Genomic DNA, 22,763 nt, shown 5'->3' with positions numbered 1-22,763 from the left:
CCTTTTCTTCATGATCACTGATCGGTGAAAGGAGTGGATACATTTCCACCATATTGCTTTCCCCCCCCCCCAACCTGCCATGCTCTTTCAGATCTGTGGTAATGAAGAGGGAAGGAAGCCATTGAAGAGTCTTGAGATGCAGCCGGGGGTACTGTCTCATGCTCACTGACATTTGCCTTGTGTGTATTAACTAGTAGGAGACTGTTGGAACAGTGTTTACCTGGTCGAAATGACACTCGACTAAAAGGACCACATGCTAAGATGTCAGACTCAGTGTTGCAAAGGTGGAGAGCAGTGGACAATTTTTCTCATGTATTGTGTGGGTGAGTGTGCATTTTTTAAAAAAATTTTAAGGAGATTTTCCCTCTGAGGCTGAAAAATGGTCTCATTTGGTCAAAAAACAACTGTCAACTGTGCCAACAGCCAGTGATGTGGACAATGCTTTTTTTCCATTTCATTTTCTCTACCTTTTTGTGTTGTGAGGATGCAAATGTCACCTATAAAATGTATATTATAAAATGTTGAATGGACAGGATTGAAATGTCTTCAAATGTTCATTTATTATCTGTTGTGAATGATGCCATTTGTTTCCTAGAAAGCATCAGCTGCTGTACTTTGACATGGGAAAACTGGGAATGACAAATCGTTTTTCAAAGCAGGTAGTAACCGTTGTAAAGACACTGGGCCCTGTTTGAGTAGTTTTCAAGTGTTTCTTTCCTTGAACCATAACTGAATCATCACGATTGTGTAGGTGAAAACCGGGGTTACACTACATACTAAAACACTGATCTGACATGAGATTGTATCATCTTGAAAGTATCCAAACACTGCCCCAGTTTCTCACTGAATTTACCACACAACTGCAACACAATCCTCCTGCCCTTTTTTAACAAAATTCCTAATTAAATGAACCATTGGGCTATGCAATTATGGAAAGGAAGCTCGAAAAGGGAAAGTGTCAGTGTAGCAAAATTAAATAAGTTTAAACTCCCAACTTTTTTGTCCAACTTTCAAAGGACACACAGTTTAACTGAAAATGTAATTTAAGGTGAAATCAACCATGTCCTTTTGCATTCTCGAGAACATGTTGATGAAGCCACTGGAACTGTTAGGTCTGAGGCCTTGAATTGGCTCGCTGCTCTTGACTACTCTCAAATACGTTTACCACAGGAGTGCACATGTCCCCAATGGATGTAAAGACCTGCTCATTTTAATTTAAATATGAATCAAGATTAATTATCGTCAAAAGTACCTTCATCTGATTTCTCAAGCATGAAATGAGCCACCGGCTGGCTGAACGATGCCCTGGCTGGCCTGAGACTTAACTGGTGCACCTCCTGTGAAATACAACTTTTTGTCTCCTCCTAGTGTTGATATTTGTTGCAGGAGCATATCTTGCTGATAGTGGAGTTGGGATTTATACACTACTGTGTGATAGTTAATTGGATAAGGTAACTACTGCAGACATTGAGATCATAAACCTAAATCACCATTTTACTGTGTATTTTCAATAAATATCTCAGGAGTAAAGCTGGAAGATTGGAGTCACACAAGTTATGTAATAAAGGTAACTTTTTGAAGGGATGGTTTTTATTCTTGTTTAAAGTGCAAGACAAGTAGGCTATTAGGCATAACAATGTTAAAGTGCAATTCTGCCACTTTTTAAGCTCATCTCCAACATCCTACCAGTGTCTGCATATGTGAAGACGGTGGTTAAGATAAAGGTCCTAAAACATGCTTCTCTGTAGCTAGGTTTCCATCCAATTGGTGACAGATTTTAATGCGAATATTATAAAATCTGCACAAAACTATATGTGCATTTTCCCACCAGAGATGTTTCTATCAAAATGACTTATTGCGGATAAAAGGCTGTGCGTGATGACGTAGGGCACATAAAATAATTTGGGTTAAATTCCCATGTACTGAATTAAAAATACAAGTTAAATGGATTTCCATCGAATTTTTAACTCTACTGATGGTTTTGTCACAACTGTTGCGTTAGCACAATATAGCCTATATAGCAAATTGTAACATGTTACTGTTTCCACTATCCAGTCTTTACTTTTTTCATGCATCAGGTAATTCATCGGCATGACATGCTTGGCTGGAAACCTGGTTTGTGTCATCACGGTATAGGATTGGAAGTGATTTTCAAAACCTGCAACGAGTTTCTAGCCAGAAGGCATAGTATGGACGCCGTTTGGGTCTTTGCGTGTCAAAAAAGATACACGTCAAATAACACAATTCTATTATAGAATGTTGTGTGTGCTGAATTTGCATGTGCAAGCCAAGCGCCACCTCTACTATCAGTAGCACTGTCAAAGCTGTACAAAAAAAGTCTGCAAACAAGCACACACCGGCCACGAACGATGTGTTTACAATACAACGTTCGTGGCCGGTGTGTGCTTGTTTACAGACTTTTTTGTACAGCTTTGACAGTGCTACAGATAGTTGTGGTGGCGCTTGGCTTGCACGTGCAAATAATAGGCATTATTTGTTCGACCCCAACTTCAGGGGTAGCTAGCTTTAGCTTGGTACCTAGCGAGCATCAATACAACCAGCCTGAAAACAATGACCAGTAGAAACTGCAGTCATTTTTATTATTCTTAGCAATGATTCTGGAATCCTTGTAAGTATTAGCTAGGTAGCCACTTGTTGTTCGCCTATTGAAATTGAACTTCAGTTTATTAAATAAATAGCTAGCCAGCTATTGCCCAAAGCTAACGTTTATAAGCAGCCAGCTACCTTCATCTGGCTAGTGAGGCTCGACCGGACCGGGTTATGTGTTGTGAAAATAGCCACAATAAGGATTAGGCACAATAGTGAAATTTTGCGTTTTGCCTTCAAATTAAAAGTACATATTTGAAAGTGATGCAGAAGATTACAATTGATGGAATCACGCCATATGTAGCCTAGATCTGTTTAAACAAGGCTAGAGTGTGGAGCAATTCAATTGTATATAAATCTACTCATACTTTTGGGGTGGCAGGTAGCCTAGTGGTTAGAGCTTTGGACTAGTAATCGAAAGGTTGCAAGATCAAATCCCAAGCTGACAAGGTAAAAAATCTGCCGTTCTGCCCCTGAACAAGGCAGTTTAACCCACTGTTCCTAGGCCTTCGTTGAAAATAAGAATTCAGTTCTTAACTGACTTGCCTAGTTATTTTTTTTAAATTTAACTCAATGACACCCACAGAACACAACTGTGAAGAATTTACACAAATATTAGCATCTTAGTTCTTATTGCGGGAAATCACCTCCCCAGTCAGTGCGTATTGACATTCATATATATATTTTTTTTAACTAGGCAAGTCAGTTAAGAACAAATTCTTATTTATAATGACGGCCTAGGAATAGTGGGTTAATTGCCTTGTTCAGGGGCAGAACAACAGATTTTTACCTTGTCAGCTCAGGGATTTAATCTAGCAACCTTCCGGTTACTGGCCCAATGCCCACTAGGATACCTGCCGCCCCATGTCATTGATCCACAATCCATAGGTAAGGCTTAACACATTCACAGTGTGATTTCAACCGATTTGTCAAATTAACAAATTATTGTCTATTGTTGAATTTATATAAGAACATTCCAACCTTCTTTAGCATCATCTATTCCATTATGTCATGATTCCTCTATTTGTATTCATTTGTATTACTTTTATTGGTCGACTTTTATTTTGAAGGCGAATCACAAATTCCACTTTGTGGCTAATCCTTATTGTGGCTAGCTTCACATAGGTGGGTCCGACCAACATTAATCAAATAAGAACTGTCTTCGAAATTAGGGGTATTTTAGATGATGCCACCTAGCTAGAAAGTTAGCTACTAAAATAGGTTGTCGTTTTGCTATGTTTTTGGGGAATAACATTGTTTGCATCCATCAGCTAGCTAGCTTTTTTATGACCAGCACTGTCCATAGCTTGTGGAAGTGTGTCTACTACACTCGTGTGACAGCGGCAGGTGCGCGAGACAACTTTACCAGCATCATAGCATACGTATCGGTGAATCGTTGTGACATGAAATACGAGTGACAGTGTAATCAACGTGTAACAAATGTATGAACGTGTTAAATTCTAAAGACCCAAACGGCGTGTATTTTCTTGCTCCCCGCGATACCGCCAATCTCTTTTTGTTTGAAAATAACTTTTGATGATGTCATCGGAATGAACTTTTTGTACTTATTTTTTTCTTCTACAAAACGGAAATGCGCCGTTTTTACATATGTAGACACTGGTATTGTTCTGGAGATACTCGATATGAGTTTGAAAAGTGGCGGAATTACCCTTTAACACAAAAACAGTGGTAGTCAATGATTGGAAAGTACATTAGCCTTTTCTGCCCATTCGTTTGGTGTCTATTCCGTGGGTGTATAACTCACAGAAGGGAGAGTGGGGTATGTTGAGCCATTTTTACATTCAGCATCACTACGTCAAGGGAAATATAGTATTCTTTCAAACAAATATATCTACATATATTTCAATATGTGTATCCCTGGAAATAATCAGAATTCATGTAAACATAGCTTGTCCAAAAATTAGGTAAATTGAGCATCGGGACAGGGTAAGATGAGCCGCCTTATTTGTCCGCTAAATTCTTGATATGTTTAGCATGCTCAGAATCCATGTTATTAGACAAGATCTTGTGTGCCTCTGCGACTCCATCATAGCCTCTCTTTCGCACAGGTACAAGGTAATTTTATTTTTGTCAATGCCAATGTACCTCTTCAGTGTCATTCGGTCAATTTTTTTAAAATCCCTTGCTGCTGATCGTATGGACTTTTTCTCTACTTTCACTTCCTTGGTTGCTCTTTTAAGAACCTCGAGGGGCCAGACTTCTGTTTGCTTTACGTTTGTATACATGGGACATGATGGTGTCTGCTCTGTTAACAATAAGTTCATATGCATGACAAACTGCAGAAACACTATGCATATTATGCATAAAACGGAGAAATGTAATCATAATTTGTATAGGTTATGTTGAGCCATTGGCTAGTTTGTTCCCACAATAGTTGATAGTTAAGATGATTTTTGTATTTTGAAATCTTTAGCAGGCTATCACTTTGTAATTCATGTATGATATATCCATTTACTAAATCATACTGATTGATTCATTTTAAAATACGTAATCCTTTATTTTACAGAGAAAATTAGTCTGTCTGTGTGAATATCCACCTTGTGTTAGACAGAGATAAGAACAACATTCCCCCCTTCAGAAAGTGAGATGGGTAGATAGGGACAACTGAAATGGGCCGGAGGGGCAAGATAACGACATGGTATACCGCCTTATTAGACTAGGCCTCTGGGTTACATATAAAATTAGCTCATTACGACTTCTGCAAGAGAGGAAACAAGCTGCTACCAAGGTAAAAAAAAAAATTTGATTTGAAAGTGGGAACGGAAACTTGTTTTCACTTTCTGATGGAGAGGGAGGGAGTTTGAATAAAAACAATCTTCATTAATGATGAAATGCATGTATCTTGTTAGCGTCAACTGATTATGGTTGTGTATCTAAATAGGCCTATTAAATAGAATGCATCAGGGCGACATTAAATATGCAGCTTACAAAATGACATGGTTTAGCCAGAGGGTGTTGGACATGTGGCACAGACTCCTGCTACTCATACTATTTATGTGCTTTCAGAAATTACTCAACTTGAACTGATATTCTCATTATCTGTAATACATCAAATACTTAAGGGTCCGATTCCATCAAGTATCCATGGCAGATTTATACTGTCACTTTAATTATATGGACATGCTCACAGACAAATGTTTTGAAGATATGAGAAATCAAATACATTATGAATTGCATCTGCCTTTTAATCCAAAGCATTTTGTCACTGTTGATGTATACAACATTAAATATTGAACTGGCACTATATTTTGTACTACAAGCAGTGTTTGGAGTATCATCATATCCATGGAGGACAGGGGAGAGGGGGAAGAGCCTGCAGCCGGTCTGCACTTTGTGGGCATGAAGGAGGACCTGATAAAAGCCAAGCGGTCGTTCAGGACCCTGGAGGGCAGGGACATACTGGTGCTCTATCACCAGGAGATGTTCTATGCTCTGGATTTCCACTGTTACCGTGAGTAGAATAAAGGGTCCTTCCTGTGCTTTGAAGATAGCCTAAGTCCCAGATCTGTTTGTGCTGTCTTGACAATTGCCATTACCAACTCCTAGCACCCTGTATATGTGGCGCTAACATGCGTCTTTTGTCCTGATATTGTCAACATTATGATTGTGACCACATTTTTTTTGACAGGTGTAGATGATTAAAATAGGTATTGTGATCTAATTGTGATCAGATCTTCCTGCCTACCTACGGAGGTACACTCTTTAAAAAAAAAAAGGTTCTATCTAGAACCAAAAAGGGGTTTTAAGAACCCATTTTGCTTCCAGGTAGAACCCTTTAGGTTCCAGGTAGAACCCTTTCCATAGAGGTGTAAACAGCGCTTTTGTTTGTTGTGCCAATGATAGGAGTTGGGCAAGTCTGCACAAACAGATCTTTGACTCAAGCTAATTTGAAGATGCATTCTGCAACATTCTCAGTAGCCGTTGTTAATGTAAAGTGCCTTCGGAGGAGTATTCAGACCCCTTGACTTTTTTTGTAATTTTGTTACGTTACCGCCTTATTCTAAAATGGATGAAATTCTTTTTTCTCAGCAATCTACACACAATACCCCATAATAACAAAGCGAAAACAGTTTTTTAGACATTTTTGCAATTTATTAAAAACAGAAATACCTTATTTACATAAGTATTCAGACCCTTTGCTATGAGACTCGAAATTGAGCTCAGATGCATCCCGTTTCCATTGGTACACAACTGTCTATAAAAGGTCCCACAGTTGACAGTGCATGTCACAGCAAAAACCAAGCCATGAGGTCGAAGGAATCGTCCGTAGACCTGCTAGACAGGATTGTGTCGAGGCACAGATCTGGGGAAGGGTACCAAAAAATGCATGCAGCATTGAAGGTCCCAAAAAACACAGTGGCCTCCATCATTCTTAAATGGAAGAAGTTTGGAACCACCAAGACTCTTCCTAGAGCTGGCCGCCCGGCCAAACTGCGCAATCGGGAGAGAAGGGCCTTGGTCAGGGAGGTGACCAAGAACCCGATGGTCACTCTGACAGAGCTCCAGAGTTCCTCTGTGGAGATGGGATAACCTTCCAGAAGGACAACCATCTCTGTAGCATTCCATTTAATCAGGCCTTTATGGTAGAGTGGCCAGAGGGAAGCCACTTTTCAGTAAAAGGCACATGACAGCCTGCTTGGAGTTTGCCAAAGGCACCTAAAGACTCTCGTACCATGAGAAACAAGAATCTCTGGTCTGATGAAACTAAGATTGAACTCTTTAACCTGAATGCCAAGCGTCACGTCTGGAGGAAACCTGCCACCATCCCTACGGTGAAGCATGGAGGTGGCAGCATCATGCTGTGGGGATGTTTTTCAGCGGCAGGGACTGGGAGACTTGCCAGGATCGAGGCAAAGATGAACAGATCAGAATACAGAGAGAGCTTTGATGAAAACCTGCTCAGGACCTCAGACTGGGGTGAAAGTTCACCTTCCAACAGGACAATGACCCTAAGCACACAGCCAAGATAACGCAGGAGTGGCTTCGGGACAAGTCTCTGAATGTCCTTGAGTGGTCCAGCCAGAGCCCGGACTTGAATTCGATTGAACATCTCTGGAGAGACCTGAAAATAGCTGTGCAGCAATGCTCTCCATCCAACCTGACAGAGCTTGAGAGGATCTGCAGAGAAGAATGGGAGAAACTCTCCAAATACAGGTATGCCAAGCTTGTAGCGTCATACCCAAGAAGACTAGAGGCTGTAATCACTCCCAAAGGTGCTCCAACAAAGTACTCAGCAAAGGGTCGTTAAGTACTTATGTAAATGTGATATTTCAGGGGTTTTTGTCATTATGGGGTATTATGTGTAGATTGAGGGGGAAAAAAACAATTTAATCATTTTTAGAATAAGGCAGTAGTAAGTCAAGGGGTTTGCACTGGGGAGCATCTTTCTACCGGTGTGATAGATTTACTTTGTTTTCTATGGGATATTTTCCCACATAACATCTGTATGGTGTGTACAGTCAGCAAATTGTTACAGTGCCATAAACTGTTTTCTTATTCTGCAATACTCTGATCCTTTCCTCTTTGGACAGATGCTGGGGGACCATTGCAAAATGGAGACATAGAGGTGAGTGACTTAGTATTGTAAGCTTGATCCAAATAAATCTATTTCTTCGCCGATGAATAAATATCTCAGGTGCCACATACAGCCGAGGTGCCTTTGATCAAGGCACTTAACCCCCAAACTGCTCCCAAACTGCTCCAGGGTCGCTGCTCTGCAGCTGGCCCTGTGCCTCTCCCGGCCTGAGTGTGTGTTTGTGTGTTCGTGTGTGTGCGCAGGGCTGTAACCAAGGTTTGAGTTTAGTGAGGTCCACCACCCCCTCATTTACTGCATTTCTATACAATTAAAACACTTTAAAATGCTATTGGGAGATCAGCAAAAACAAGCAAAAATTACCCCAGCCTCGATCACGCTCACGCCTCGAGCACACCGATAGCGTCATTGCATTTTGGTACACCAGAAGTACATTCATTTCCAATGGAACGCTGCGCTTGCCTTGCAGCATTGCATTGCAGAGGCAGTTGCAGTGGGTTCTGTGTGGTGCATACGTTGGATTTATCAAACTTACGCCTTGATCACACCTACAGTATTGCGCAAAATGGTACACAGCATCATCTGGATATGTGTGCAACAAAAGTTCAACACTGACCTTCTGCTACCATTTCTGTCAAAACGTCTACGCATACAGTTTGACGCATATGTTTGATAAGTCAAATGTATGCACCACACAGAACGCACTGCAACTGCCTCTGCAACGCAATGCTACAAAGCAAATGCAGCGTTCCATTGGAAATGAATGTACTTCTGTTGTACCAGAATGCAATAACGCTGTCGGTGCGTCGAGGCATTATGGATGGTGTGACGCAATGCTGAGCCTCCAGAGGCACACAGAGGCCAAATTGAGCTCTGTGCCGCATCACCGTGCGCCTCTCAAATGTTTTAACAATACGGAGGGCTTCCTATAGCTCTGCATTGACATGATTGGTTGACGTTAGGTGAGGGCGGGAGGTCCTGTATAACACAAACTCACTTCCTTGACAACTTCCTTCACAACAGCTCTGAGCTGCTCCGAGAAGTGCAAGAAGTATGAATGCCCTGACTTCTGCATAGGCCAGATCACCATAAATGCTGCACGGCCAATGCAGACTTCGGATTGACCATGTAGCACCTTCCACTACAATATAAATCTCTGCCCGCTGCTTGCCACCTGACTATTTATACGCGGCTATTCACCAATTGTGCACTAATTTCCAGAGAGTCGGTTTAAAAATGGCCTTTTATCCGTCATCTCGCAAACACATCTTGCTTACTTGAGCCAACTCTTAGCTGGTGTTGTTGGTTTCACGGAGTTAACCGTTTGAGAGAGTGGTGAATGTAGGCTACTGCTAAAAACGTAAATCGGGGGGACGCAGGCTAATGTAATGAACAATCCACTGTTCATGATTCTTGTCTACTTGTTCGCAGAGGCAGGCGCAATTAGAACTCAGTCAGATCAAAAATATAAGCATTCTGAGCTTTGATCACCGCTGGGACCAACATACCCGTAATTGATTTTCTTTGTGTACAAAATATATATTTTTATTCTTGTACTTTTTTTTCAAATGAGAAAAAAAGACCTTAGTGTTCTCATAGGTAGTTACGGCCCTGTGTGTGTGTGCCAGGTTGGTAACTGTGTCAGCAAAGAAGTAATTGGTTTCTATAATAAAGCAATATTTTTAAGTCAACATCCATTTCACATCTTTCACATTTACAGTTTGCTCCACTATTCATGTACCCTGGTTGGAAACGAGGTACTAGCGACATACCTTTTCCTCTGTACGTGCATGCCCAATTTAAATCAAATCTATTTGATAAATACCTTATCTTGATTTCATTCTTCTTGCAGGAATTTGACGGCAAGCTGTGCATAGTGTGTCCAAAGCACAAGTACAAGATCTCTCTCGCTGAGGGGGAGAGCATCTACAGGGCCACCAACCCTTATGACCCAGTGCCCACAACAAGGTGGTACTCCAAGGGCATCAAACAAAGAGTCCACACGGTGACCGAGACTGACGGGGACGTTTATGTCACACTGTCCCACATGTCCCGTTTTATCGAGTCTGACTACTTCCAGGGAGAGAAGGGCAAAGCAGAGAGGGAGAGAATGGAGGCCGAAGATTCTTCTAAGAAATCTAACACAACCTCCTGATGGACTGTATGTCAATAGTCTAAAATGGCTTCCTCTCCTTGCCCCCTCATCTGCACTGATCTGAAGGGAAGGTGATGGAGGCAAGTAGAGGAAGCCAGGTCCAACTATTAACATACATTTGGGGTTTTCCTAAAGTTTACTTGTCTTCAAATGGGGATGTAGTAATTATGGCAACCTTGACATTTGATTTGTGTCCAGAGACTTGAGCAGCCAATCAGATCTCTGACATAAATATGCTAAAGGCAGGATGTGAGTGGTCGTTTTTAAACTTAGTTCAATCACATGTTTCCGTAATGTATGGGGTAGGGGTAACATTATCGGGGTTTTTTTGGTGAACATTTCATACATTCCACAAGAATCTGTTTTTATGTGTTTTAGGCTATCACGTTACGTTATCTTATACAGATTATCTCGCTCACTGCTCAGCCGACTTGTGAATTGTAGCTCCTCACGTGGGATGACTTAAGTCTACCTGGAGAGCACAACACTCCTGTGGTTCAGTAATAAAGCTAATAAAACGAGTGCTGATGGCTTGTTTTCTTTTGGTTTGTAAGTGTATCAGCCTATTATATAATGGCATTATGTCCCAGCGGGAATGAGCAGAAGTAGGCCTAAGTAAGATGTGTATTCAGTGTTTCACAGCAGCCTTGAACTCCCCTTTCTCTTGTTCATAGGAATACCTATTGATATTGTTAACATTGAACTCAATTAAATCTGTGGAAAGAGAAAATAACCCATAAGCCCATTGATTAGAATAATGTAGAAAAATACACTGAGTACACAAAACATTAAGAACACCTGCTCTTTCCAAGACATACTGACCAGGTGAATTCAGGTGAAAGCTATGATCCTTTATTGATGTCACTTGTGAAATTCACTTTAACCTGTCTCCTCCCCTTCATCTACACTGATTTAAGAAGGATTTTCAAGCCTTGAGACAATTGAGACATGAATTGTGTATGTATGCCATTCAGAGGGTGAATGGGCAAGACAAAATATTTAAGTGCCTTTGAATGGGGCATGGTAGTAGGTGTCAGGCGCACCGGCTTGTGTCAAGAACTGCGACACTGCTGGGTTTTTCACCATCAACAGTTTCCCATGTGTATCAAGAATGGTCCACCACCCAAAGGATATCCAGCCAACTTGACATAACTGTGGGAAGCATTGGAGTCAACATGGGTCATCATCCCTGTGGAACACTCGACACCTTGTAGATTCCATGCCCCGATGAATTTGATAAACTTAGTGTATCTGCATGCATGTATTGCTATTGTAATAGGCTACATGTGTATCTCGACAGGATAGCCAATAGACCTGTGTCAGTTACCTCTCTCTGAGAACATTTTCAGCAGGTTGCAGCAGAACCAACCCAGCCGCTGCATCAATGGTCTGCAATAAGCACCAAATTAACATTATCCCCAGGACATTAATTAATTTAAGAAAAATATATTAATTACAAGAAAAATGTTCTGATGGGATGAAATGTTAACCAAAAACATGGAAAATGTACACTGTTCAAATAGAAAGACTCAAAATACCATCGTTGTGTACTGAAACCATGAAAAGTAGTGCACATAAACTGAGATCTGGTGTTTGGATGGTCTTTGAATGTAAACCCAATGTAAGTATTTTGTTTTAAAACAGAATGGAAGTACTCTTAAACACTCAAAGTGGATCTTCAATCTGAATATTGGTGTTTTTAAAAGTATTGTGAAAAAAAAATTGGAGTTTCGGGAACAAAAATATTTTTGCAGACTCTCACACAATCCTTTCCAGTGACTAATTTTAGAAATGTATTGAGCTTAAGAGCCAGAGCTGATATATTTCTCCATGGTTTGCTGAAATATGTTCATATTTTAAAGAGGATACAGGAATTTTAATACTTTTCCTAGGGTAGACAATGGCACTAATTATAGACTATTACAGTTTCCAGGCTCATTGTGAGATTATAAATTATGTTACAATCAAATGTAAAGTTGTGTAAGAGGACACATGTATAAAGCTGGTGTATGTGTGACAATATAGATTTGAACCTGGGTCTCCTCCTTGTCAAAACACTGCCTTAGTCCATTCAGCCAGTCTTCAGTCTTAACAGCTATGCTGACCACCCTTGTTACACTGAGCACATTGGGGCCGATTCAGTCTTGAGATAAATTGACTTAACATGGATTTGAGTCAATAAAACATGGACATTTGTTTTACTTATTCCATGTTAAATCAACATATCTCCACCTATATTTTTTTCAATACTTTATTTACACAGATTTGAAACAGGAGGAGTAAAAGAGAGACATGTAGAAGCAGGGATTGAACCCACTCAACCATATCTCCACATTACTTGTAAGGAACTTGTAAATCACATTGAGTTAAAGCCTGGGTCCCCATGTCAGAAGACAAATGTTTAGATTAAAGGTAAAATGTGAATTTCAAACATTGTGCTGCCATACTGTTCAGAATTCCCCCAGTCTGGGGCATGGAGGTGGAGAGAGGGCAGGAGTGCCCTCTAGATTATTCTTTGGTTTAATTTAGTGTAAAAACAGGCAAGTTTGTGTGTGCCTCTCTCTTTGGGTCCTTCACAAACTCAGACAGGCGAGAGCACACCAAACGCTCAGGTGAAACTTTCCAAAACAATCCAAGAAAGTGTGCGTCAATAAAAACTTGAGTACTAAATGTTTTCACATTGAAGAAGGAAACAGAAAAGGAATTCACTCAACATGTGTTTTGTGTAGCATTTCGGACGCAAATGGTCCAAGTCAAGCTGTCAAGTCAGGTTTAAGTCAATAGTGTAATAGTCCAAGCCAAGCAGCCATTTTGATTCATTGATCAGTTTTCTTTACGCTAAATGTAGTTGTTAATTGACGCGTCGTTGTTTGCACCTTTTGTGCATGTTTTTTAATGCAAATTACATCCTTTTTAGTTAATACTGCTGGCTTGTTTGCCTACTAGCTTTATGAGCTTCATCAATTTTTTATGCTTGCCCCACATGCTGCTACAGTGAATAGCCACTGCTAGTCTGCTCCAGCTTTGGCCTTTCATACCACATTACATCCTACTTTAAAATGTAATATCTTGTTGCTATATTTGCATAGCTTTATTCATATATTTGGATTTTGCTTATTGATAATGATATTTGTAATAATTGTGTATTCATATATCAATGTATTAATATTATAACAGTTAATAAGTAATTATGCATTGTGATACTATTTCTCTGTCTCCATGCAGAAAACCATAAAAAATGGGTCAATTCTAACCAAAGCCAATCAAGACAAGGATCAGACTAATGCCGACTGAAATGTCAATTTTCTAATCTAGCTCAACATGTACCTTTGCAACATGTACCATCTGAATATAAAGACTCAGGTCAGAGATGTAGTTTGCACATGTGTAAAGAGTCATAACTACATATCTGCCTATCTTCTCTAACCAGAATCCCACGGTAGATGGTCATCATCTTTCACCAGCCCTATACCCCTCATTCTTTACATGTATATTGTAGTACACTTAAGCCTCTTTCTATTGCCACTTTGAAGTCAACCCAGGTTGGGCTCTCATTGGTGCAATAGCTGAAATTGCGTTCAAAAAAACATTTTTGCTCCAGAAATTGTCATGTTGCTAGGTAGCCAATATGTGACTGCAGTTGGCTCCGCTGATGTTGCTAGCAGAATGTTGAAGAATTTAATTCGCCCTCACCATGCTGCATTTAACTTTACTCTATACTGCTGTCAGTGCCAGTCAGACTCAGAGCCATGCATTTAGCTTGCTGACGTTAGCGTCGTCGCTAGCATTACCGGCTAGCTAGCTTAATTCCTACCTTGCTTACCTTGACATTGGCTATTAGCTAGCTAACCAAGCAAACCAGACGACAGGCTTGATAAAAATCTAGCTAGCTAGCTTTCAATACGACCAGGCAAGCTAAAATTCCTGCTAAGTTCGCTAGCTAGTTTTTTTCTACTCTGATTTGCTAGCTAACGTTAGGTAGCTAGCGTTTGAGGCCAGACTGTTCTCATACGCGTTTATTGTCTAGTGCAAAAATGAATGAAGGATCCAGCTATGGTGGTAATTTGTGTCATGTCTGACTACTGCAGTCCTGCTTGTCCATGAACTAGCTAACAGCAACAAGCCCAGAAGAGCTATCTAAACGTTGTCACCATTCAGCAGTAATGAACTTGGTGGTTGTAAATAAATATATATATATATATATATATATAACAACCTTGGTGGTTGTATAGTAATGGCGTCACCAGTTGTGAAACTCGGTTGCGCTGGCCCGGGTTTCCCTCGACCCAACTAGAATTTGAGAATTGCATTCGAGCCAGCTCAAATTTGGCCCTAATTTTAAGTGCCCGTAGAAATTGGGCTTTAGAGGTAGCCCTTATTCAGGACTCCAATTACATTACAGTGGAGCCATTCCACGTCGCCTTTTGCCTTGTAAGGGATATGCCCAGACGCTTCGATGCTGCCCGACGCTGAGTAGGTCCTGTACTTTCCCCAATCAAGCATTGAACCTGCAACTTACTGTACAACAACAACCACTCCTGAGAATATGAATACGCTAAATATGTTTCAGATCTTAGAACTGTCTTTATCAATCTACAAATGTGAATGACCTGTTAAGGTTTTGTTGTCATTTGATAAAATGCAAAGAAAATTAAGCATTCAAAGCTTCAATGTACTCATGAAATATTACTCTGGACAAACTTACAAAAGTATATTTTCACCAAACAATCTTTTCTCGTGTTCTTTGTTTGAGCATAATACTTTGACCTTTTGGAATTACCAATGAGGAGTTTATCAGCACACCATATAAGAGCAGGGGACACAATAAGAGGGACTCCCATTTACAGTATTTTGAAACTCCAGAAGAAGGGATCTAATTCTGCACTACACAGGATTCGAAACACCAAAATAGTGTTTTGAAGAAAGGAAACAACACCAAAAGAGAATGGAACTAATTCTGTGCTAGACAGGATTCTAAAAACGTATAGTATTTAGAAACTTTAGACGATACGACACCAAAAGAGAAGGGAACTAATTCTGTGCTAGACAGGATTCTAAAAACGTATAGTATTTAGAAACTTTAGACGATACGACACCAAAAGAGAAGGGAACTAATTCTGTGCTAGACAGGATTCTAAAAACGTATAGTATTTAGAAACTTTAGACGATACGACACCAAAAGAGAAGGGAACTAATTCTGTGCTAGACAGGATTCTAAAAACGTATAGTATTTAGAAACTTTAGACGATACGACACCAAAAGAGAAGGGAACTAATTCTGTGCTAGACAGGATTCTAAAAACGTATAGTATTTAGAAACTTTAGACGATACGACACCAAAAGAGAAGGGAACTAATTCTGTGCTAGACAGTATTCTAAACACTGTTACAGTGTTTAGAATCTTTAAAGAGAGGAAACAACACCAAAAGGGAAAGGATTTAATTATGCACTAAACACCATAATGTTTTCAACCCTTTCCGGTAGTGCTCCCTGTCTCTGGCAAGGTTTTGCACAGCTCTTGATTAAGTGGTACAACACACTGTATCATGTTTCAGAACATCTCAGGGTGATGTTTCAATACTCCAACATAGTTAAGGTTTTGTCTCCTTTAAGTTGGTGGCATCTCAGTTGCCACTAGTTTTAGTGTTTCAAAGCACTTCATTTTAACAGTGTAGCACGTGACAGGTGTAAAGAGACCAACCAGGAAGTTACCAAACTACTGAAGAAGATGAACATTTATTTTTCGATGATGAGTTTAGGAGATAGCTAGCAACTTATAAACAATTACCCATTCCTATAAATGAGCAGTGGCGACCCGTCATTCAGGGCTACCCCACCTGTTTTGAGACCCACATTTTTAGCAAAAAAAAACATCTATTTAGCATGTTATTTTGGCATTAATACGTGTCACATATCTGTTTGCAAACAATGTAAGAAAAAACATAATTGAGTTAACAAAGCCCCACACAAACATGGTCTCTTTTTTGCTTTATTGAGTAAGGCAGCTCCAAAATGCAGGTGTTTCAGCCTAGCTCAGTGCTTTCTGTGGTAGTGGGGCAGCCAGCGGAAATACGGAGCGTAGGGGTTGGTAATGTTCTGTTGTTGTGCTGTTATTGGCTCAGTGTTCTGTCACTCATGGGAACACTACGTCACTGCAAAATATACAGGTAGAGCTCGAAATATTCAAGCCCCTTGGGTTCTGCCATAGAGTTACACTAGAAGTGCCCATCCATGAAGGCACAAGGTCATTGGCCACAGATAAAATTATGTCAAATCACATTATATCTACCGTAGCTTTGATTGGACTGATCATGTCAACATCATACTTTCAAAACCTTAGTTAGTAAACTAGCAGTCATCATCATGAATCAAGTGGACAATCTACTGGCAAATCCTGTTCACCCTTGTCATATGAAGAGGAATTATAAAGAGAAATGAAAGATAAAATGTATCGGTGCTCATCGGCCATTGGACATAAACATTGCACAACAAGTTGGAAATTCCAAATTCAACAATGAGTGGTTTGGAAGGAATCAGTGGCTAACTGCAAGTTTTGCAAAGCAATCACTAGCCTGCTATTCAGTGGAGTGAGTGTGTAGTTCAAGTCTAAAATTAGCCAACGAAGGACCGCCATGCCACCTTCCTGTTCAAGTGAGCGCATCACAACAAGGTGAGTCCAAACATGTATTTTATGCTGCTGCATTACTGATGTAATATGCCAGGGAGATATGTATACTGTAGCTAAGAAAGTAATACTAAATGTATGTTGTGTAGTAAGCTGTTAGTAGCCCATATGACTCAGCCTAATAATTTGGTCGCTTTCCCCCTCATAATTTAGCCTATTGTTCTGACTTGGTGGTGCACATGTAGCCTATAGCCTATTTTAGAGAAAAGTAATCATTGAATATTGTAAGAGATTTCATTGTCTGCTTATATGCGCCCTTTATTCATACTACGGTTCTGAATTGGTGTACAGGGAAAATACTGTAAGAACAGCCTGTATTTTGTCGCTGTACATTTCAAAAGTGCTTAACAAATAGTTATATTGACTACATCCATCCTAGCTCGCTCATTACTGTCTGAATTGAAATTACGGATTGCCTCTTATCCGTTTGTCATCCCCTTATGACATAGTTTGTACATTTCAATTGTCAGTAGAAACCACATTTGTTTAAGCAAGTCAGACATATCAGCTATGTTTTCTTAAAAGGCAGTAAATTAATCTGAATTAGCTGTTTTTCTGCAAGACAAGGCTTCGCTGATAGCCAGGTGTAGCAGTGGTAAGGATTCACTCAATGGTGCTTTTGATGATAATTAATAGGTAGAGTGGAGGTCGCTAGCTACAGTATAGCCTAGCTTTTAGCTAGCGGCTCTGTAAGCTAGTTTAGTTAACTTGCTAGAAAGTTCTAGGAAAAAGTAGCCTAACTAAACAAAACATGTTTTAATATCAGCTGAAACAATATGTTTCCCCTGTCTTGAATGAAAAGGTCATATTTTCCAATCTCCCAAAATAAATGCAATCCCTGACGAGACTAGGCCACTGTAACGGTCTTGGGACGACAGACGCTGGGAGATGGGAAGAAAGTACAGGGTAAGGATTTAATAATAAATAGACATGAAACAAAGCAAAAACAGCGTCTGGACAAAAGAAACAAAACAGCATCAATGCAGGGACGGGGAAGAAACTGAGGAAGTGAAAGATACAGGGGAGGCAATCTATGACATCATGGAGTCCAGGTGAGTCCGGGAAAGCGCTAGCACGCTTAACGGTGGTGACAGATGTGTGTAATGATGAGCAGCCTGGCGGCCTTTGAGCGCCAGAGAGCGGGAGCGGGAGTGGACGTGACAACCACAGATCGAACAATTAGCCAGATATTTCACCGAATGTATAAATGTGAAGTATCCGGTTGCCATTTCCACTCACTACCAAATATGGTGATTGATGAGCGGAATCCCAGTGGCTGGCGGTGGGAGAAGATGGAGCGAGATGGATTTTGGCCGACATTCTGAACATTTTCTCATCGATGAAACATTTGATCTCAATACAGTTGTCTGTTTCCAAAACTAGAGTCTAGAACACACAGAGTGGACTGCGTTTTGTAGACTTTCCCCTATGCCAAAGTTTCCTTGCTTTTTCTGCCCACTATGATTCATTTGCTCCAATTGGAAATGACATTCAATGGTCTATCTTGGTTTAGTTGTAAAAATATTTGACTCTCCTCCAGCTTGTCTTGTGTTGTGAAACGCTCCCTATGCTCTCCGTCCAGTACCGGAACGAGATTGCATGAAGATGACCTACAGCGTAATGAAATACGGCTTAATGAAATAAATCAAGATGTAAACGGGACATTAGTCAAAGAAAACTTGAGCAGATTTTTGTTTAGACCTAGGCCTATGCAATGATGTGTGAATTAATGTTTAGCAACGGGATGGGCCTACCAAGAGTCTAAGAACAGTATTGCAATAATAACATTCTAGCTTATTTATTTCCAATAAATTCACAATTCAAATTTTCAGGGGAAAGGGGAATGAGAACAATAGTAAAAGCATGGCAGAATGTCTTATTAGCAGGCCTTCCTGCAACCACAGGCCCAACCATTGCATGAGCGGCCTGCCAGGGGCGCGGCACTGTTCAATGGACGCGGTGCTGAATTGGCGAGCTTTAACTGTAGTTCGCCCTAATCTTGGCACTGTGCAGGTGCTGAATGTTTCTGCACCGGATTTCCACAGGCTAGTAAGTGCTGTCACAGGCTTCTTATTTAAATTTGCCAAAATACGCTCTTTATTTAAGCATGTAGTAGGCTATCTAATTTCAAACCCAAATAAATGTAATTTAGGTCACCAGGCCTCGATATATAGGATACAGTTGTAGTCAGAAGTTTACATATACCTTAGCCAAATACATTTAAACTCAGTTTTTCACAATTCCTGACATTTAATCCTAGTACAAATCCCCTGTCTTAGGTCAGTTGGGATCACCACTTTATTTTAAGAATGTGAAATGTCAGAATAATAGTAGAGAGAATGATTTATTTCAGGTTTTAATTTCTTTCATCAAATTCCCAGTGGGTCAGAAGTTTACATACACTCAATTAGTATTTGGTAGCATTGCCTTTAAATTGTTTAACTTGGGGTCAAACGATTCGGGTTGCCTTCCACAAGCTTCCCACAATAAGTTGGGTGAATTTTGGCCCATTCCTCCTAACAGAGTTTGTAGGCCTCCTTGCTCGCACATGCTTTTTCAGTTCTGCCCACACATTTTCTATAAGATTGAGGTTAGGGCTTTGTGATGGCCATTCCAATACCTTGACTTTGTTGTCCTTAAGCCATTTTGCCACAACTTTGGAAGTATGCTTGGGGTCATTGTCCATTTGGTAGACCCATTTCGACCAAGCTTTAACTTCCTGACTGATGTCTTGAGATGTTGCTTCAATATATCCACATAATTTTCCTTCCTCATGATGCCATCTATTTTGTGAAGTGCACCAGTCCCTCCTGCAGCAAAGCACCCCCACAACATGATGTTGCCACCCCCGTGCTTCACGGTTGGGATGGTGTTTTTCGGCTAGCAAGCCTTCCCCTTTTTCCTCCAAACATAACGATGGTCATTATGGCCAAACAGTTCTGCAAAGCCAGACACTAAAATAGAACTTGGTTCTAGATGGGTGAGGCGGGTCTTGCAGCGCTTCAAGCATCACAAATAGTCACAAATCCAGAAGCTGATTAAACAGCATGTTCATTACACAGGTGCACCTTGTGCTGGGGACAATAAAAGGCCACTGTAAAATGTGCAGTGTTGTCACACAACACAATGCTACACAAGTTTTGAGGGAGCGTGCAATTGGCATGCTGACTGCAGGAATGTCCACCAGAGCTGTTACCAGATAACCGAATGTTCATTTCTCTACCATAAGCCACCTCCAACGTCGTTTTACAGAATTTGGCAGACCATCCAGCCGGCCTCACATCCGCAGACCATGTGTAACCACGCCAGCCCAGGACTTCCATTTCCAGCTTCTTCACCTGCGGGATCGTCTGAGACCAGCCACTCGGACAGCTGATGAAACTGAAGAATATTTCTGTCTGTAATAAAGCCCTTTTGTGGGGAAATTCTCTGATTGGTTGGGCCTGACTCCCCAGTGGTTGGGCCTGGCTCCCAAGTGAGTGGGCCTATGCCCTTCCAGGCCCACCCATGGCTGCGCTCCTGCCCAGTCATGTGAAATCCATAGATTAGGGCCTAATGAATTTATTTAAATTGACTGATTTCCTTATATGAACTGTAACTCAGTAAAATCGTTGAAATTGTTGCATGTTGCGTTTCTATTTTTGTTCAGTATAGAATAGTGCAGTGCGATTTCAAATTCAAAATGCAAACTAAAGAGATCAGTAAAATAATCTTAGTGTCCCCTTTGTCCCTTTGAATAGCAACATATTATGAGCCACTTTCTCACCACAAAGGAGCATAATTATCAGTCGGGTTGAGAGTGATAGGCTTAGCTGTGCTCAATCGCCCATGGAATAGCAGAAGTCAGGTTACCTGCAGTAACCTCTGATGCACGCTGATAGAGCCTCTATCCCCTTATGTGATGCATTGTATTGCATCAAGACAAGACAAAGCCCAAGGTAACACGAATAAGAAAGATGAACACGAAATAACTAAGAAATGGAATATTAAAATATGGTAATGCTATTAACAAACATTGGAGTGCACAATCAAACAATGCTGAATTAGCAAAAAAAAAAAATATTTTTAGGGGTCATGCCATGAAAAGCTAGTCTAGTAGGCTCTTATGCCTTGATCCCACAGATAGCATTATTGCACAAAATAGTATGCAGCATCATCTGAATATGTGTGTAACAGAAGTTCAACATTCACCTTCTGCTACCATTTCTGTCGAGCCGGCTACGCATACAGTTTGACGCATATGTTTGATAAATACAAGGTAGGCACCACACAGAATGCACTGCAACTGAATCTGCAACAGAATGCTGCAAGACAAACATAGCGTTCCATTGGAAATGAATGTACTTCTGGTATACCAAAATGCAACAGCACTGTCAGTGTGACCGAGTCATTACATGCTGACCACAACGCTCGCGTTACAAAATAAATGTACACATACATGTTATTCAATCATTGCATCCAAACTGCTTGCGCGTGCCAATGAGCGTCTGCAAAGCCAGACACTAAAATAGAACTTGGTTCTATTTGTGATGCTTGACGCGCTGCAAGACCCGCCTCACCCATCTCCTCATTGATTTTTAGGAGCATATACCCACGTGGGTGATGCAATAAGGCCCGAGGTGGTGTGGTATATGGCCAATTTACCACGGCTAAGGGGTGTTCTTAAGCATGATGCAACGCGGAGTGCCTGGACACAGCCCTTAGCCATGGTATATTGGCCATATATCACAAATCCCATAGGTGCCTTATTGCTAATATAAATGGGTTACCAACGTAATTAGAGCAGTAAAAATAAATGTTTTGTCATACCCGTGGTATACTGTCTGATATAACACAGCTGTCAGCCAATCAGCATTCAGGGCTCGATCCACCCAATTTATAATGAAAGATGAACTGATGTCCACACTTCAGTCCAGTTTGTGGTGGTAATGCACTTTAAAGTTGGTTGCCAACCACCATATAAAGTCCAAAGAAGAAGAAGATGACTGAAGGAAGAGAGATTACTAGAAATTTACTCGGTTTGCCCTTTTATCTGTGGATTAATTGTCAGAGTAGAGGACCTTGTGCATTCAGGTAAAATAACAACCCAATGTTTATATCCCAGGACAAATTAACTAGCAACAGCAAGCTAGCTAGCTAAATTTCCATGAATATTTAATGCTTTTCGACCTGTCCCCAAATTAATATAGTTCGTTCAGAGTTTGTTTGATATTTGAACCTACGTGTCCTGATCACGTCTGGTGTGGATGGACAAAATCAACATGAGCATGATGGCGCACACGGAGCATGCGCGCACCCGGTCTAGTCAGCATGTTAGGCTACACACACAAAAAAAATGGTTCTAGTGCCAAATTAGGGTTATTTGGCTTGTAACCATAGCAGATACCTTTTTGGTGCTATATTGAACTCTTTTTTTGAAGGTTCTATAAAGAACCATGCTCATGAGGTTCTAAATGGAACATTTATCATTTATGGTGCTATAAAGAACCCTTTCCTAAGGTTCTACAAAGAACGGTTCTATATAGCATCAAAAACGGCTCCGCTATTGTTCCAAACTTTCTTGGTTCTTGTTAATGGTTATATAAAGAACTTTTCTCAATCTAAAAAGTTAAAAAACCTTTTGAAGAACCATACATGTTTTTTTTCTTCTGGTTAGCTATATTATAGTGTTAAAATTCCATAGGCGTTAATATTGTGTTAATTGACAAGTTGAATCATGTATGCTGGCTGGCGGTACCTGAGGAGAGAATTGAGAACCACTGA

The 22,763-nt window shown here is 40.5% G+C and overlaps 1 protein-coding gene across 4 annotated transcripts; it reads left to right on the top strand.

Annotated features, from left to right (window-relative positions):
- The first annotated feature begins 3,995 nt into the window (after nt 1-3,995).
- LOC106565189 (Rieske domain-containing protein) lies at nt 3,996-10,837 on the top strand. Of its 4 annotated transcripts, none has more exons than XM_014132039.3 (4): nt 3,996-4,387; nt 5,892-6,079; nt 8,160-8,194; nt 10,014-10,837. In XM_014132039.3, the coding sequence occupies exons 2-4, from the start codon at nt 5,914-5,916 to the stop codon at nt 10,314-10,316; spliced, it is 504 nt and encodes a 167-aa protein (XP_013987514.1). In that variant the 5' UTR covers nt 3,996-4,387; nt 5,892-5,913; the 3' UTR covers nt 10,317-10,837. The 4 variants fall into 4 exon arrangements, with proteins under 4 accessions (XP_013987514.1, XP_013987512.1, XP_013987513.1 ...); XM_014132037.3 differs by having other exon boundaries at nt 3,997-4,387; nt 5,889-6,079; XM_014132038.3 differs by lacking the exon at nt 3,996-4,387 and adding an exon at nt 5,116-5,356.
- Nucleotides 10,838-22,763: the final 11,926 nt, after the last annotated feature.

The sequence above is a fragment of the Salmo salar genome, chromosome 12, assembly GCF_965601325.2.
Source record: "Salmo salar chromosome 12, fSalSal1, whole genome shotgun sequence".
In the NCBI taxonomy this organism is placed as follows: Eukaryota; Metazoa; Chordata; class Actinopteri; order Salmoniformes; family Salmonidae; genus Salmo; species Salmo salar.
This window is presented reverse-complemented; position numbering and strand designations above follow the sequence as displayed.

Bases quoted from the DNA above. Each gene is read 5' to 3' on its own strand.
- LOC106565189 (XM_014132039.3), top strand. From the start codon at position 5,914: ATGGAGGACAGGGGAGAGGGGGAAGAGCCTGCAGCCGGTCTGCACTTT. The intron at 6,080-8,159 runs GTGAGTAGAATA...CTCTTTGGACAG, and splicing joins TCTGGATTTCCACTGTTACC to ATGCTGGGGGACCATTGCAA. The intron at 8,195-10,013 runs GTGAGTGACTTA...TTCTTCTTGCAG, and splicing joins TGCAAAATGGAGACATAGAG to GAATTTGACGGCAAGCTGTG.